The sequence below is a fragment of the Brassica napus genome, chromosome A3 (assembly GCF_020379485.1).
Source record: "Brassica napus cultivar Da-Ae chromosome A3, Da-Ae, whole genome shotgun sequence".
Taxonomy (NCBI): domain Eukaryota; kingdom Viridiplantae; phylum Streptophyta; class Magnoliopsida; order Brassicales; family Brassicaceae; genus Brassica; species Brassica napus.
The window spans coordinates 1,641,956-1,659,153 of record NC_063436.1 but is presented as its reverse complement, the minus strand read 5'-3'; the positions used below and the strand labels follow the sequence as shown (position 1 = coordinate 1,659,153).

At 38.1% G+C, this 17,198-nt stretch overlaps 5 protein-coding genes and 1 non-coding gene across 6 annotated transcripts; 2 read left to right on the top strand and 4 right to left on the bottom strand.

Moving 5' to 3' along the window:
- Positions 1-831: 831 nt before the first annotated feature.
- On the bottom strand, positions 832-1,726 carry LOC106384927 (protein DMP9-like). The gene has a single exon (XM_013824850.3). The coding sequence runs from the start codon at positions 1,696-1,698 to the stop codon at positions 970-972; it is 729 nt and encodes a 242-aa protein (XP_013680304.2). The 5' UTR covers positions 1,699-1,726; the 3' UTR covers positions 832-969.
- A 2,379-nt stretch (positions 1,727-4,105) lies between these two features.
- TRNAV-AAC lies at positions 4,106-4,179 on the bottom strand. Its single transcript has one exon. It is a non-coding gene; the product is annotated as a tRNA-Val (tRNA).
- A 116-nt stretch (positions 4,180-4,295) lies between these two features.
- LOC106384929 (soluble inorganic pyrophosphatase 6, chloroplastic) lies at positions 4,296-6,140 on the top strand. The gene is made up of 5 exons (XM_013824851.3): positions 4,296-4,706; positions 5,073-5,334; positions 5,413-5,594; positions 5,679-5,777; positions 5,888-6,140. The coding sequence occupies exons 1-5, from the start codon at positions 4,452-4,454 to the stop codon at positions 5,978-5,980; spliced, it is 891 nt and encodes a 296-aa protein (XP_013680305.2). The 5' UTR covers positions 4,296-4,451; the 3' UTR covers positions 5,981-6,140.
- An 842-nt stretch (positions 6,141-6,982) lies between these two features.
- LOC106443082 (protein RMD5 homolog) lies at positions 6,983-10,033 on the top strand. Its single transcript, XM_013884684.3, has 2 exons — positions 6,983-8,122; positions 8,637-10,033. Exon 2 carries the CDS (start codon positions 8,654-8,656, stop codon positions 9,797-9,799), a length of 1,146 nt encoding a protein of 381 aa, XP_013740138.2. The 5' UTR covers positions 6,983-8,122; positions 8,637-8,653; the 3' UTR covers positions 9,800-10,033.
- A 4-nt stretch (positions 10,034-10,037) lies between these two features.
- On the bottom strand, positions 10,038-13,245 carry LOC106430600 (heat shock 70 kDa protein 10, mitochondrial). Its single transcript, XM_013871391.3, has 5 exons — positions 12,988-13,245; positions 12,839-12,903; positions 12,675-12,753; positions 11,155-12,342; positions 10,038-10,878 (listed from the first exon to the last, which is right to left on the bottom strand). Exons 1-5 carry the CDS (start codon positions 13,060-13,062, stop codon positions 10,240-10,242), a joined length of 2,046 nt encoding a protein of 681 aa, XP_013726845.2. The 5' UTR covers positions 13,063-13,245; the 3' UTR covers positions 10,038-10,239.
- Positions 13,246-13,817: 572 nt separating this feature from the next.
- LOC106443083 (guanosine nucleotide diphosphate dissociation inhibitor At5g09550) lies at positions 13,818-16,718 on the bottom strand. The gene is made up of 12 exons (XM_013884686.3): positions 16,577-16,718; positions 16,179-16,325; positions 15,981-16,088; positions 15,738-15,910; positions 15,534-15,645; positions 15,101-15,181; positions 14,963-15,025; positions 14,789-14,890; positions 14,592-14,716; positions 14,311-14,521; positions 14,160-14,234; positions 13,818-14,070 (listed from the first exon to the last, which is right to left on the bottom strand). The coding sequence occupies exons 1-12, from the start codon at positions 16,661-16,663 to the stop codon at positions 14,017-14,019; spliced, it is 1,338 nt and encodes a 445-aa protein (XP_013740140.2). The 5' UTR covers positions 16,664-16,718; the 3' UTR covers positions 13,818-14,016.
- Between the last annotated feature and the right edge of the window lie 480 nt (positions 16,719-17,198).

Here is a 17,198-nt window from a genome sequence, read left to right as displayed (position 1 = left end):
ACATAAATTATATCTTGAAAGTATAGTACATAAGAAAATTGATTATTTATCGATGAAAGTTTAGTAGCCACATTAGCAGCATTTCTAATATAATATTTAGGTTTGTTCCATGAAACTATATCGGAAACACAAATTTTATTGATATAAAATTGTATCATTTTGTGCAAATGAACATGTTTAACATTGGAAAATATACCATCGCTTATCTTAGTGTAAAAATACTATATATTCATTTATTTGGTATTAACTAATTTATAAAATTGAAATATATATAATATCTTTTCAAAATATAAACTAAGATACTATCTGATGAGTAACTTTTAGATGTTTATATTTTTGGTTTCTAGTTTTAGTTTGCTCGCTTCTTAGGTTTAGTGATTACAAAAGTTATTTTTCTGAACCTTCGATCAACTCGGGAGTTTGTGATTCTGTATACATTCTGATGAGTAACTTCGGTACATGGATTCTTCATATCTTTGTTGCTTGTCTTTTAAAATATATTTGTTGTTGTTTTTTCAAGAATGGAAAGAGAGCAGATGCTAGTGACAGTAATGTTAGCAACCTGTTGTTCTAAATAATGGTAGCCATACATATGGAGGAGAGCTAGACTGGAAGATTGTTGCCTTTATATAAATGATGTTGATAAACATTTCACTGTAAGAGCCTAATCTTTAGTAGTAGAACAAGACTAAAATTCTCAGACGTTGTTTCTTACCTTTATATAAACTGGTGTATCAGGGTACACCAACAGCCATTGGAGACTGTTTTAGAGATTACAAGAGACCAGATGGAAAGCCTGCTAATAGTTTACAACATAATGATCACAATGTGACTAACAACGTTTTTATTTTACAGTGCAATACAATAGGTGACGATTAGATAGTAGAGTTCAATACAAGTTATCTGAATTACATGCAAAACGACAATACAACAAATACACAAAACACACAGAACATACTTAAAGAAAAATCAAGCAGACATGCATCCAACACCACGTCGAGTGGTCGGGAAGACAAGAAATAGAGCACTGCAAACGATTCCGACCATTAATGGGAAACTCTCCATAACTTGATCCATCTCTTTCTGTTTCCCCGGAACGAGACAACCCGTGACTCTCCTGTCCGAAAACGCAATCGCCATAAACACCAAAACGCTCATCACCGCATGAACAAAGTCGTTAACCTTCAACTTATACCTCTCATCAGTCACCGGAATCTCGGCTTCCGCGAACGCGTCTCCTCCGCCTCCGCACTCAGGCGGCGGCGGTTTCATGAACACGGCGAGTCCACGCGGCGTCACGAAACCGTAATAGATTTTCTCGTCGGCGGCTTTGAAACTGTCGGTGAAATGGAAGAAGAAGCAAGACGTTGCGCAGAGAAGGAGGAGGAGATGGATCATGAGCGTGTTGATTCCGTTGCAGTCTCCGTCTCGGTAGATAGACGGGAGAACCATTTCGAACATCAGGAGAGTTCCTGTCGGGAGGAAGTTGACGATCATCGATGTCTTTGAAACCGTTTTTTGAACTCCTTGAGCGACCATGCGGCGTTTGCGGCCTCTTCCTCCTCCGGCTGCGGCTCCTGGGGGAAGTGAGGGAAGTGATGAGATTAATAAGGGTTTGGGAGAGCGAGACGGTGGCGATGGTGATGGTTTTTGCGGCGTGTAGACTCTGATTCCGACACTTTCCTCTGTTTTCTCCATCTTTGCTTTTTGTGTGTTTCTCTGTTTTTCTGATTAAACAGTTTCGTAGTCTTGTGTGAAATGGAATGTGTCAGTTTATATAAACAGTTATGTTCCGCTGAGACTGTAACTGTTTAGAGCATCAGCATTAGTGAACCCCTTGGAAGGGGTTCACAAAGCATTTTTTTATTATTATTCTTTTTCTGTTTGATTTTTGTTTTTAAAAAAAAAAAAAAATAATAAATTATAACCGGACCAACCGCAGGCCGCCACGTGTCGTGGGGCTCGCGCTACAGTGATGATCCGGGTTCAGTGCAGTGAACTTCTAAGAGGGAGGTTCATTGCTTTTGTTTATTTTAATATTTTTTTTTTTTTCGAAAACTGTGTGAACTCCCCATGGAGTTCACTAATGCAGATGCTCTTATATTTATCAAAAGGGATCTCTGGAAACAAGGAGGGTAAATCAGACTTCACATAACCGTTACAGGGTGGTTAGAAATAAACGATTTGAAAGGTGTTTAAACCGAATTTAACCGGACAAAATTGAGCCGGGTATACCGTAATCCAGGTTGAACAAAACCAAATTAATAATCTATAAGGAAAATGCAACATACACAAAGAAGATAAATGGTTTCTTACAAAGGAACAGCACGCTTTACTTGCGAACCAAGTCTGGAAAATTAATCAACGACCAAATAGTCTTGTTTACCGTGTCCTGAAACACCGATATTTTAAAAAGACTACTATATGGAAGGCTAAGCGCGGTTATCAGAGCTCCTATGGTTGGCAGTCTTTATTACATGGACGGGATCTTTTGGAGCAAGGCATGCAATATAGTATTGGAAGTGGAGATACAACAACTATATCAGATACATGGCTCCCAACAACTCCTCCCCGAGCCCCACGTTTACTTCCCTACACAAACCCTCAGTTAAGTGTCAAGACCCTTATTGACCCAATTTCAAATCAATGGGACTTGGAAGTCATTCGTGATCTGATTGAACAGACTGATATACCTCTCATCCAGAAAGTTTATTTACCCTATCAACCAGCCACTGATGGCATTATCTGGCCTTATACACCCGATGGGAATTATTCTGTCAAGTCTGGCTATCATTATATAACTACAACTCAAGATGCAGAGATTGTTCCACCACCACTTGCTTCTTCTCCTGCCTTAACAAAAAAGATCTGGTCAGCACCGATCCCTCCGAAACTTAAACATTTCTTCTGGAAAATTGGTTCAAGAATTGTAGCTGTTAAAGAAAATCTTCGTCATCGGCACATTCCAGTTGATCCTACTTGTCCAAGATGCTGTGATAACAATGAATCGAGTGATCATGCTTTCTTCACTTGCCTTTTCTCACAACAAGTCTGGCGTCTCTCAGGTTCACCAGTTTCTTTAACCACGGCCAATGACTCTCTTTTGAATAAGTTGGAAACTATTTTCTCCTTTGCATCAAATAATAATCTCCCAGATGAGCAAAAATTATTACCATTCTGGGTGGTTTGGAGATTATGGAAATGTAAGAATGATCTACTGTTCAACAAAATTCAATATACAGCGGATGAAGTTATCTCCAAAGCCCGGGCAGATTTAAAGGAATGGTTGGATTCTACAGTTTCATCGCAAATAACTAATTCTACGCAAATAACCCGATCTGGAAACATTCGGTCTCATTGGTCTCCACCCCCTTCAGGTTGGGTCAAATGTAACTACGACGCTGCTCATCGTGAAGGTCCTCACGACTCTGGAATGGGTTGGTTAATCCGTAATAAACATGGTACTCTTCTAGAAGCTGGAATGGGAAAATTTGAAGGACGATCAACAGTTATGGAGTCGGAATTGTCTGCACTGATTTGGTCAATGCAAGCATGCTCATCGTTAGGTTATAGGAACGTCATATTCGAAGGAGATAATCTCAGTATCCTTAAATACATAAAAGGGGAAGCCTACAGTTCCCGTTGTCAACACTTGGTCAACTCAGTCATTGCATGGAAGTCTCGATTTCTCTCAACATCATATGTGCATGTTCATCGTCAACATAATGGTTGTGCTGACTTACTAGCAAAAAAATCTATTATTTCTCCGACTGATTGGAGTTTGTTCCAATCTTGTCCAGGTTTTTTGTACAACAATATTTGTGCTGACAATAATTAATAAAATCTTTTAGCCGGAAAAAAAAAAAAAAAGGAACAGCACTTTTTTCCACACATATTATTTTCATCAATAACATGTCGTATAATCTAATGCATCATCCTTGACATTCAAAATCCAGATACCGTTTCTTTCTTATATTTTTGTTCATAAGCATAATCTCAACATACATAAAGAAGATAAATGGTTTCTTACTAACGACATTGCCTAAATTCCGTCCAATGACAAGTGTGAAGGTGAAGAAAAATAAAAAAAATTGGAAATAAAACTTGGCTTCGCCCGGGTTCGAACCGGAGACCTTCAGTGTGTTAGACTGACGTGATAACCAACTACACCACGAAACCATTTTGTTATCCAATTCTAAACAACAAATATTCATACATTCACTAAAGTTGGTAATAACATCTAACCCGACAAAACCCACGTGGTTTATTATCTTCGGTTTGCAATCTTTTGTCCGAACCAAATCCAAAATTTTTATAATTGATTTGTTTTCTCTCCGTGGAGAAGAATAAAGGAGAGAGAGAGAGAGAGAGAGAGAGAGAGAGAGAGAGAGAGAGAGACCAACGAGTGAAACGAAAGGCCACCACCATCTTCAATCCTCTTCTCCACAACAATGGCGGCTACAAGAGTGATTACTGCAGCTTCCGCCACCACCTCGTGCTTCCTCGCCAAACGAGCTTTCGTTCTCCCGGCGAAGAGATCATGCGGCGGCGGCGCTCTATGCTTCAGCAGAAGAGCTTTCGTGTTGAAATCGAAGCGACCCTTCTCTTGCAGTGCCATATACAACCCTCAGGTGAAGGTTAAAGAAGAAGGTCAACCCGAAACCCTAGATTATCGCGTCTTCTTCCTCGATGGCTCCGGAAAGAAGGTACCTTTTCTCTCTTATTATTGGTCTCTGCCAAAGCTTGTTGTCTCTCTGTTTGATAATCAACGTTTCTAAAGGTTCCAACTTTATGAAATGCTTTTGATTCATACTCTGTTCTGTGTCAATGCTCTGTTTTTTGTGACAAGATTGAGGAAATGGGTTTATCGGTTTTACCCAAGTCCAAAAGATTTGAACTTTTGGTTATATATTAGTATCACATTGTAATTTGGAATACTCTTATGGTTATGCAATGAAAGATTGTTTTTATTAGAACTACATTGTGATTTTTTTTTGTTGAAAATGCTTTTGATTTGTTACTATGTTCTGTCTTTAATGTTAAAATGTTTGAATATGCATCATTGGGTATAGGTGTCTCCATGGCATGATATACCATTGACCTTGGGAGATGGAGTTTACAACTTTATAGTCGAAATCCCTAAAGAGTCAAAAGCCAAAATGGAGGTTGCTACTGATGAAGACTTCACTCCTATTAAGCAAGACACCAAGAAGGGAAAGCTCAGATACTATCCGTACAACATAAACTGGAACTATGGGTTGCTTCCACAGACATGGGAAGATCCATCTCAGGCAAACGCTGAAGTTGAAGGAGCTTTTGGTGATAATGATCCAGGTTAACTTTGTCATACTTGTTCTTTTTTTATCTACTGGAATTGTTATTAAGGTTTGATTCTTGGTTATGGGTTTGTAGTTGATGTTGTTGAGATTGGTGAAACCCAGAGGAAGATAGGGGAGGTTCTAAAAATCAAGCCTTTAGCTGCATTAGCTATGATTGATGAAGGAGAGCTAGACTGGAAGATTGTTGCTATTTCATTGGATGATCCAAAAGCTCATCTTGTGAATGATGTTGATGATGTTGAGAAGCATTTTCCTGTAAGAGCTGATCTTTAGTAGTAGAAACAAAGACTAAATTCTCATAGGTTTTGTTTCTGACCTTTATATGATATGGTGTATCAGGGGACGTTAACAGCTATTAGAGACTGGTTTAGAGACTACAAGATCCCAGATGGAAAGCCTGCTAATAGATTCGGTCTTGGAGACAAACCAGCAAACAAAGTAGGTTCATCACTTTACAAATGTCTCTTGTCATGTTTTTTTGGTTACTGAAACTGAGAGAAGAGAGAAGCTGTAACACTTGTGGTGTGGTGTGGTGTTCTTTGTTACAGGAGTATGCATTGAAGATCATTCATGAGACAAATGAATCATGGGCTAAACTTGTGAAGAGATCAGTTGATGCTGGAGACCTTTCACTTTTCTGAACAGTTAATTGCAGTGTCCAAAGTCCAATTCATTCTTGTTTTTCTTTCCAAGAGATCTAAACTTTGAGGTTTTGTTTTTCACCATTGATGACTGAGAAATAATAAAAATACATTATTGTAAAATTTATATTTTGGAAATAAATTTAAGTATGAAAATATAGACTTTGATTGCTTTTACACTCATTTTATTAATTTGATTGCATTTTGACAAAAACTAAGCAACAAGAGAAACCTTATCTCTAAACCATGTGGAATGTACTCCTACTACAGGCATATGCTGCAGCAAAGTTTAATGCAAATGCTTGCCTTGGTGGGTGAAGAAGAGATGCGAATGTGGTTGAATGCTCTTTTGTTGCTTCAGAGGTTTTAAGATCAAACATCTTTTAGTACAAAACTCTTTCCTTTTCTCTTTCTTTCAATTGTAATGGCTTTCTTTGCAAGCAAATTAAGTTGGCTTTCTTTGCAACCAAAGTGCGTCTAGGAGTAGAGGAAGTGTGTATCAGCTTGGGCCCTTAGGTCTTGAAATATTCTCTCTTCAAATAATTACTTGTCACAAAAGAAAGCAAAGAGAGATCTTTTATCCTTATTTCTTCTCTTTCACAATCGACATGGGTTGGCTTGGAGAAAGCAAAAGAAGAAATAGCTGGAAGTATTCAGATAATCACAGAGACAAAATAAGATATTCCAAAATCATTTGAACATTTACCATTTATATATTGGAAAAAGAAAGAAAAAAAGAACACCAATAATATGTCATAGCTAATTTGTCTTATTGACTGGAGTATTTGATTTTGTAACGATTTACTCACAATACATATTTATTGGAAACATGTGTTATAACATATATGCTTAATTTGTTGAGTAACACCGTTTAAATTTATCTATCTAAAAGAAAACAGTAAATTAAAGAAGATTATAAATACCTTTGAACAAAAAGAAGAAGACAACAAATACGTTTTCATCTAAATATTATATATATATATATATATATACTATATTGGGTCCATAAACAAAAGTATCAAATCCTAAAGAAAAAAAATAGAGAACAATCCACAATGGTTTTCTCTACAAATCGCAAATTCTTTTTCACATCATTCTTGTTTTTAATTATCCTCACAAAAGCGTCGACGTTTGGTATTTCATCACCCAAACAAGTCGTGATGATTAACAAATTAGGCGTACGCCAAACTATAGACGTGCATTGTAGAAGCGGGAATAAAGGGGGTGATTGGTAGTTGCTGTAGGTGCTGTCCACAGCTCTATTTATTTCCACAGCACCAAATTCAGAGCAATCAAGCTTTAAATTCTTTTTTGAAACTACAGCTCTTAAAATATCCTACAGCTGTACAAGTGCTCTGCAGAGCCAAATATCCAAAGCAATTTTTTAGTGCTTCAATAAAATTCTACAGCAATAAAATCTAAAGCCACAGCAAAAAGTCTACAGATTTTTTTCTACAGCAAAATATTTAAAGCTACAGCCATTACCAATCGGACCCAAAGATTTAGGGCCTGTTTCGCTCAGACCTGGAGCTATTATGAGTTTAAGTTTCCTACAAATTCGTGGATAGCTACAAAGTACACTTGCAGTTTCAGATGGCCTGACGCAGGCAAAGAGTTGTGGTACGACATTTTCACATCGAGTAGAGACGCCAACGTTTGTAATCTATGCCTTTGGTATATTTTCGACAGTATAATTTGTCGGATGCGACTTGATAGGGAAGAACCTACAATTTGTGATATTTGGAATCCTCTCCATTAGATAATATTTAATTATTTTTAATATATATATATATATATTTACTTGAAAACTAATAATTAAAAACTAGATCAAAATGGTGGTGTTGTTATTATCCTTATAGAATAATGATATTTGATTGCTTTTAGAAATACAAATTATATGAAAAAGATTTTCGTATCAAATCCGAACAGAAACTAAGATTCGAGTACCTAACAAACAACGCATCTTCTTCCCGATTTGTACGTGATAGTGGTTCCATGTTTTAAGGAACGAACGTACCTAACTATCTTTGATATGTGTTTCAAAAGTTTACGTTTCCATATTCACTTCTTTCAATGAGTACTTTTGCTTCATCTCTCTGATTACTCCAAAACCGAAACGGCAGACTTCCCGTGGCCTTCACGGTACTTCTTCATGCACATCTATTCATTTATTCCTTTCAACCAACGATTATAGTTTTCTTGTTATAGTTCATAAGAGTGATCAAAATCACGTGTACTTATTGCCTTTGTTCTTCTATTCTATCTAGGATTTCATTATCTACTTAGAACTAGGGCAACCTTTTAGACAAGAAAGCCGAACACTGTTTGGTGTGTTCTTTTTGTTTGTCTTGTAATCCATCTGTTTCAAAATACTCAATATTTTGGATGAATGCACAAGAACTAAAGCATACATTTTTTTCTAAAAAAATAACATTAAAAATATAAACTAAAACTAATTCAGCAAATCATAAAAAACACTATAAAATATCATTGGTGACACAGTTTTCAATAAAACTAAAATTAATATAAAAAAAGCTGTATTTTGAAACGTTATAAACTCTCTAAAACATCGTATATTTTGGAAGGGAGTGAGTATTCTTGTAAAAACCATGTCTTACTGTTGTTTGATCATCAAACTAGTTACATGTTGTTGCAGATTAATCAGAAGAAAAAATGGATCCGATTGCTACAGTGAAAGATGGATTCAACCAAGTTGCCAAGAGACAAAAGCATTACCACTCCATTTCCCAAGCTGTCACCGACCGAGCTTTTGAAGGATTCGTAGAGTCACTCGTTCAGATCATAACAAAGAACGACCCCAAAACAGTTCTCGCCGAGCTGAAGCTCAAGCTCGACTCTCTTTTACCGATCAACCATCTCCAGGAATCACAAAAGGAAACGAACACTAGTCTCACCAAGTTCGAGAAAGTTCTCGGAAAATCTGATATGTTTCCAGCCTCCAGAAGCATTGATTTGGACCATCAGCTAGTTGACAAGATGCTTGTCGAGTATCTTTACCGACAAGGGTTGTTCGAAGTTGGAGAGATTCTTATTAAAGAAGCTGAAGTAGAGGTGGATGATCAACTCAGTGAGGCTGTAGCAAGGTCTCTCGAAATCCACAAAGTAACCGAGCCACTGAAAGAGAAAGACACTGAGCCCGCGATGAGATGGATCTCTGAGAACAGCGAGAAGCTGAAGGAAGACGGTTCAAAACTGGAGATGGAACTCGTAAGTCTGAAGTACTGGGAGATGTTAAGACAAAGGAAACGTCCAGAGGCTTTAAGGTTTGCAAGAGCTCATTTCCCAAAGTTCGCTTCACTCCACAGTGTAAAGATACGTAAGCTTATAGTCGCTCTCTTATGGGTTACAGATCTTGAGAATTATCCTCACGCGGAGGAGCTGTTTCCATTGGGTTGGGAGGAGGCAAGCAGAGAGCTAACCAAGCTGTACTACAATCTCCATGGCCAACCGTCTAGTTCTTTGTTGGCAGTGGCGTTATCAGCTGGTGTAGAGAGCTTACCGAGGCTTTTGAAGCTGATTCGTGTGATGGGTTTGAAGGAAGAAGAGTGGGGAGAGATGAAAGAGCTTCCGGTTGATCTGGAGTTGGGTGATGAGTTTCGGTTTCACTCGGTTTTTGTGTGTCCGGTTAGTAGAGAGCAGAGTGATGTATACAACCCGCCGATGATGATGCCGTGTCGTCATGTTCTTTGCAAGGAAACGATCTTGAGACTCTGCTTGTGCTGTAGTACTCGCAGATTCAAGTGCCCTTATTGTCCTGCATACACCACAGCTTCTGCATGCAGACAGTTATACATTTGAGAGATAGTTTGGTCTTGTTCAGCTCAATAAGTAGTTATAAGTGACAAATACATTTGTTTTCTCCTTAGAGAGCTTTCTTTCTTCTTTAGTCTCTAGTGAAACTAGTTCACAAGATATGGATTGTGTATCTTGGTAGCTAAGTTAGGGCAATAAATGGTGTTTTATCATTGGGACTAGCTTTCTTTACTTAATTACTCCTAAGCAAAACTTAAATGGTGATTAACTTAGAAACAGAGAATACCTGGTAAACATTTATAACATCCAAATGAGTTTCGTTAGAAGAATTGAGATAAGGATCAACAAAAGCTTACTCCAAATGAGTTTCGTTCATTACAAAAGCTTATTCCAGAAACAGATCCATTTCCTTAGAACATAGAACTCAACCATATGATCTAACCTAATCTCTTTAACCCAAACATAGTAGAATTTAAGCCAACTCTTCACTTCTTCACTTCCTCGTAGTCAGCCTCTGGAGTTTGATCACTGCCTCCCTGAGCTCCTCCTCCTCCTGGTGTAGAATCCCCACCAGAACCCCCACCACCAGACATGTGCTCTCCAATCTTCGAAACAGCTTTGTTCGCAGCATCAATCTTGGCCTTAATCTCATTGACATCATCTCCAGACGAAGCTGTCCTTAGATCCGCCACAGCATCTTCAATCTCCTTGGCGACTTCACTAGGGATCTTCTCTCTGTACTCACCGAGGCTCTTCTCTATGCTGTAAATCGTCGTGTCGGCTGTGTTCTTGGTGTCGATCAAGTCTTTCCTCTCTTTGTCTTTCTGAGCGTGCAACTCTGCGTCTCTCACCATCTTCTGGATGTCATCCTCCGAGAGCCCACCGGATGATCGGATTGTGATCTGTTGCTCTTTACCAGTGGTCTTGTCCTTGGCGGAAACGGTGACAATGCCGTTTGCGTCTATGTCGAATGTTACTTCTATCTGAGGGATGCCTCTTGGAGATGGTGGAATGCCTACTAGATCGAATTCTCCTAATAGCTTGTTGTCTGATGCCATCTCACGCTCTCCTTGTAGCACTCTGATCCCAACTTGCGTCTGGTTGTCTGCTGCAGTTGAGAACACCTTCAAGATAAAAGAAACGAGAGACAACAACAATTTTTTAGTACAAACTTGACCAAAACAATAGATCCCATCGACTAGCATATCTTAGGATTGTGCTTTAACCTTAGCTCATAAGAGTGTAATCATAGGAACCATTGCAATAAAGAGAAACTCAAACATGCCTAGCTAAGTAGCTACAGATCTAACTACCTCATGCTACCTCTCTGATAATCAGAACTCATCTTCCCTAGTTACTCTGTGACTTTCTATTATAAGGACAAATCACTGCAGGCATACCTGACTCTTCTTAGTGGGGATGGTTGTGTTTCGTGTAATCAATCTTGTAAAGACACCACCAAGTGTTTCAATACCAAGCGAAAGAGGCGTAACATCTAAAAGCAGCAACTCCTTGACATCCCCACGGAGGATACCACCTTGGAGCGCAGCTCCCATAGCAACAGCCTCATCAGGGTTCACACCTTTACTAGGAGTCTTCCCAAAGATCTCCGCAACAACAGTCTGCACCTTAGGGACCCTAGTCATCCCTCCGACAAGAAGAACCTCATCAACTTCCTTAGCACTTATACCAGCATCCTTGAGACAATTCTTGCAAGGATCACGAGTCCTCTCGATCAAGCCATTCACCAGAGCTTCAAACCTCGACCTCGTCAGCGTGATATTAAAATGCTTCGCTCCAGACGCATCAGCTGTGATGAACGGCAGGTTAATCTCAGTTTGAGAGGTTGATGATAGTTCGATCTTGGCCTTCTCAGCAGCTTCTCGAAGCCTCTGGAGAGCAAGTCTATCTTTCGCCAAGTCTATCCCCTCACTGGTCTTGAACTCATTCACCAAGAAATCCAACAAAGCATTATCAAAATCCTCTCCTCCCAAGAAGGTATCACCATTAGTAGCTTTCACCTCGAAAACCCCATTAGAAATCTCCAAAATAGACACATCGAAAGTCCCACCCCCAAGATCAAACACAGCAATCAAACCTTCCTTATTAGTCATCCCATAAGAAAGAGCAGCAGCCGTCGGCTCATTGATAATCCTCTCCACATCCAAACCAGCGATCCTACCAGCATCTTTAGTAGCTTGCCTCTGAGCATCATTAAAGTAAGCAGGAACAGTGACAACAGCTTTCTTAACAGACTTTCCCAAGTAAGCTTCTGCCGTCTCCTTCATCTTCGTCAACACAAACGCTCCAACCTGACTAGGAGAATATTGCTGACCGTTGGCTTCAACCCACGCGTCGCCGTTAGGGGCACGCACGATCTTGTAAGGCACCATCTTCATCTCCTTCTGCGTTTGAGGATCGTCGAACTTCCTCCCGATCAAACGCTTTGTTCCAAAGAGTGTGTTTGTAGGATTGGTCACAGCTTGGCGCTTGGCTGGTGTCCCCACGAGAAGCTCTCCTTTGGGGTTGAAAGCTACAACTGATGGTGTGGTTCGAGCACCTTCAGCGTTTTCAATCACTTTCGGATTCTACAAATCAGATAAAACACACAAAGTTTAAAACTTTCGGATTCTACAGATCAGATAAAAACACAAAGTTCAAAACTTTGGAAGCTCAGAAACAGAAAAAAAAAACACAAAGTTTAAAACTTTCGGATTCTACAAATCAGGTAAGAACACAAAGTTTAAAACTTTGGAAGCTCAGAAACAAAAAAAAAACACAAAGTTTAAAACTTTTGGATTCTACAAATCAGATAAAAACACAAAGTTTAAAACTTTCGGATTCTACAAATCAAATAAAAACGCAAAGTTTAAAACTTTGGAAGCTCAGAAACAAAAAAAACACAATCACAGTCTCTCACCTTGCCTTCCATGACTGCAACACATGAGTTAGTAGTACCCAAGTCAATACCGATGACGTCATTCCCAGCAGGCTTCGAGCTGAATCCATTAGAAAAGAAAAGCTTCAGAAACATAAACAAAGGTAAGATCTTTGCGTTAGCAAATTGATGGGAAGATCAATTACCTAAATGCCCTTGAGAAGCTTCTCCAGTTCTGACCGTTCAGTGATGCTTTCCCGCTGCTTTGAATCTGCAACAATTGGGTGAATCAGGATCACGTAATCATCTCAAAGATCAATTTCTTATACAGATCGTATGAAGGTAGAAGATTTACGCATTTGTAAGCTGAGAAAGGAGCGGAGGCGAGTTCACGGCGTCGAATCGAGCGGAGGAGAGCGGCGGTAGCCATGGTTTTTGAGAAATCAAGAGGCGATAGAATTGCGTCTGTGTAGTAGTGTGTATGAATAGGGTTTAGGGTTTTTTGAAGGTATGAGAGAGAGAGTTGGTTTTCTAGAGAAGGAGAGAAGGTTCTAGGCGGTGGTGCTTCTCTCGACTGTACAAAGCTCAAGACGACGTCGTTTTGTGAGTAGACCAAGTAAACGGACGTGGTTTTGCTACGTGGAAGACGGGTAATCGTTACGCTGGAACTTGTTGGGCGTTGGATCCGATTTTGGTAATGTCGAGTATTTAAAAATGAGTTTCGGGAAATAGGAGGGTCAGTAAGAAAACACTTAATACAAACAGCTCATGCCGAGCCGGTAAGGTGGTATTTATAAATTAACTTTGCTATTATGATGTTCATCAATAAAATTTTAATAAGGTCAGATGATTTTTTTTTATATGTATAAAACTGCTCGTTTTGGTTAAATTATGATCAGGGCATGGTGTACTAAAACTTATAAATTAGGCCATTTGGGTAAAGAATCAGAAGAAACGATATTTTTTTGGTATTTTACAGTCTACTAATTGTTTAGTGTTGCCATTCAAGGCATGAACATGCAGTAACTAGGTGTCCAGTTGGAAATATTAAATTATTGATTTTAATTTGATGCATCGTGATAAAAAAAAGAGATTTTAATTTGATGCATAAATTTAGTATTGTAAAAGTGCATATGTAGTTACATTTCTCATATTTGTTCCATATATTAATAATTAATTTTTTGTTTTTTTCTTCAAAATTTAAGAATGTCAACAAGGAAAGGTATTAAAGCATAAACAACACAAATTAAAGCAAAACCACCCAGTGTTTATAGGTAAGATGAGCAAAACGGTAGACTTATGTTACTTTAAACTGTATCAGCATAAAGAGAAAAAGAGTCACTTGCGATTTAAAAACTCTCGGTGATTTAACAAAAGAAAGTTATCAGTTTTCTGCAGCAGCACTTGCAGCACTCAAGTCCACAGACAAATCAAGAGTCTGCAGAAGAAGAAACAAAAAAGACTCAGTATTCCAAAATGTGGCGTCTACTTGTGAAACAAGAAACATTGTGATGAGTTTATTATTACCTTTCCAGTGATCTTGGTGTACATCTCTAGTACATCCGAAACTGTACTCTCGAAATGTGTTGTTGCATCATAACTCTGATAATAAAGAAAACAAGACATGTAAGACACAAAAATTACTTGGAAGATATGATGTATTATGATGTTCACTTACGCCAGAGATGAAGCAGTTATCTTCTTCTTGTTGATTGGTGGGAACGTATGTGTCATAAGAATGGTAGAAGATCTCATCAGTAGGCCCAAGCAATTCGATTCCAGGTTTAAGTTCTTCCTCTGGATTGTCAGTTTCAGCTTCTGCAGACACAAAAGCTATGTATTTTCCCTTTGGTGCCACATTGTGAGCGTATGAGCAACAGAACAAGTACCTACAAAATCAAAATCTCAGAGATTCATCCTCATGTTTCTATAGTTCAATGTGTTCTAATGATCTTTTACATGTCTGATTTGCGACCGAGTTGCTTTTGAGGAAGAATGATTTGGACCGAGTGAGCGTCATTGGTGTCTGGAATAGGATGGCTCATTATACACACCGCTCGAGCCACCTTCCCAACTTTCTTAACCTATAATACAAGAAAACCGTTTTAGACACGTAAAGAAGTAACCTTTTGTAGATGAAATGGGTTTACGGTTACCTTGTCAGACAAGTAAGAAGGATCACAGACAACTTTCTTGCATTTAGCAGTTTCTCCGGCGGAAGTGACACCAATAGCTTTTCCGGAGCTATCAAACTCAACCTGTTAGGGAAAATGTTAGAGATTCATGAATTTCTAGCTGTTTTTAAGAACAGTACATGGATCGTATGTAACCTTGCATTCAGGCTTGTTTAGCATGTAAGTTCCACCATAAACAGCACTCAAACGTGCAAAAGCCTGAGAACAGAAACGAAGATTTGAGATAGAGAATAGAGTAACAACATAAGAGGAAACAAAGAAGTGAACACTAACCTGTGGCAACTCTCCTAGACCATACAATGGGTAGATGTAAGGAGATCCTCCTTGGAATCGTGCCAAAGATTCCGCGTAGAGCTTCACCACATAACAAAGCAACAAATGACGTTGAGATTAGATACAAGTGCCTTCTCAAATTATTTATAGCCATATTCAAAAATATATATTATCGGTATCTTTAAGGAAATAATGATATAATTTTGAAAGTTAATAGTTTCATCTATATATGTTTAACTTTCTTTGGAAAGTATATGCCATAGTTTAGAAGTAAAATAAAAATTTAAAGTTTTACCCTAATTTATACATCTATTTTTGTTTGAGAATTTTTTCTATAATTCGGACTATGTTGGCCGCTCCAATTGTACATGATAAAACAGACCCTGAAATCAATACATTCCCTTGTTGAGGAAGAATGTAAAAAACACTTTACCTTGATTCTCATAACAAAATCAATGGCGGGTTGATCCAAGTAGTCATCGTCATTGTGAAGTGCTAAGGCATGGCCGATGAAGTCAATGGTATCATCTTCTAGTCCATACTTTCTATTTTAAAAAACAAATAGAGGCGCAAAGCTTGTAACGCAAGAAACTATGATGAAATGACTTGAGATGAAAGAAACATATGTTTTACGTACGAGATGATCTCTCTAGCAGTGACTTTGCTGAGGTCAAGTCCTTCGTGAGACTTAGGATCCTTCTCATCGTAGTCTTGCACATAGATAAAGAACTTTCTTGCACGTCGTTTCTCGAATAGACCCATCAATGGCGACTTTAGGGCTTCCACGTCAGTGGCTGGGACTTTATAGATCTGATTTTTTTTTAAAAATCTCTGAGTAATTAACTTGTTTTTTAAAAGGTAAAACATACTTGGTTACTACCTTGCCCTTCTTGTAGACGAAGCTACCATCAACGGCTTTGAAGTTAAGGTACTTGGTGACATTCGTGTGAATTAGGGTTTGAACAAGGGTTCCATTAGCCATTATGAACTGCAGATCAAGAAACCATAATCTCCATTAATCGATCCACATTATATGTGCATATTCTGATATTCACGTATAAATTTCTATATAAAGTACCTTTGGGATCATATCGACATTGTATTCTCTAATTGCTCCAAGATTTTCTTGAGGGGTGTCACTTCCCCTGAAACGTTTCCATAGCTGAGTGAGGTTAAGAGAGCTTGATTCTCCTCCATAGTAGTCGTTTCTATCCATATGCAGTACCTAACAAAGAAAAAAAATTATTCATTGATTTCACATATTTGAAAGATAATTTATTTATCCAAAATAACACATTTTAAAGGTCAAAAAGTTATATATCATTGGAGATCATTACTTTTCACCGCTAATTGATGTAAATGTTGATCAGACATCACATTCATAACTATATAAAACAAAAGCAAGAACTAAGCGTAAAATTTAAGATTTGTATGAATGAAAAGCACAAAAACAAGCTCAATTGTGAAGGATAAAACCTTGAGGCCATCGACAGAGAGGAGACCACTAAGGATACACTCCTTGAGACCAGTCCCAAGAACAATCACATCATATTCTTCATCCATTGTTGTAATCGATATCTATCTCTATTCTTGATCGTTAAGTCTTCTCCGATCTCTAATAGATTATAGATTCTGATTAAGAAAAAGGTGTGTGGTAAGAAAGAAATAGAGGATGATGTGTGGCTGTTAAACCAGTCTTACCACCAGCTCCGATCTTACCGTTTAACCCCATTTGAGAAATTTTCACGTTGATTATTATGAAAACCGTATTGATAGGTAAAAGTATTCGGTTTCTATGTATAAAACTGTTAAAGGCACAAAAGTTTACTATATTTAGACGAACATGTTGGCAAAAAAATATGTCCTGATTACAGTTATGTAACTTTTCTTTGGTAAATTTGTATGAAGATCAATATTTAACACATTGTACTCCTATGAGTTTGATGACAAATAATATATAACCTACACAAAATGTCAAAGGATCTAAGTCGTTGTGTAGATTACCGGCCAAAACCTAAACATTATTTGTTTATTTTTCTTCTAAAAACTGTGTTTTTATGCTTGCAAAATAATTTACCAAGTTTATGTGCCTAAAATT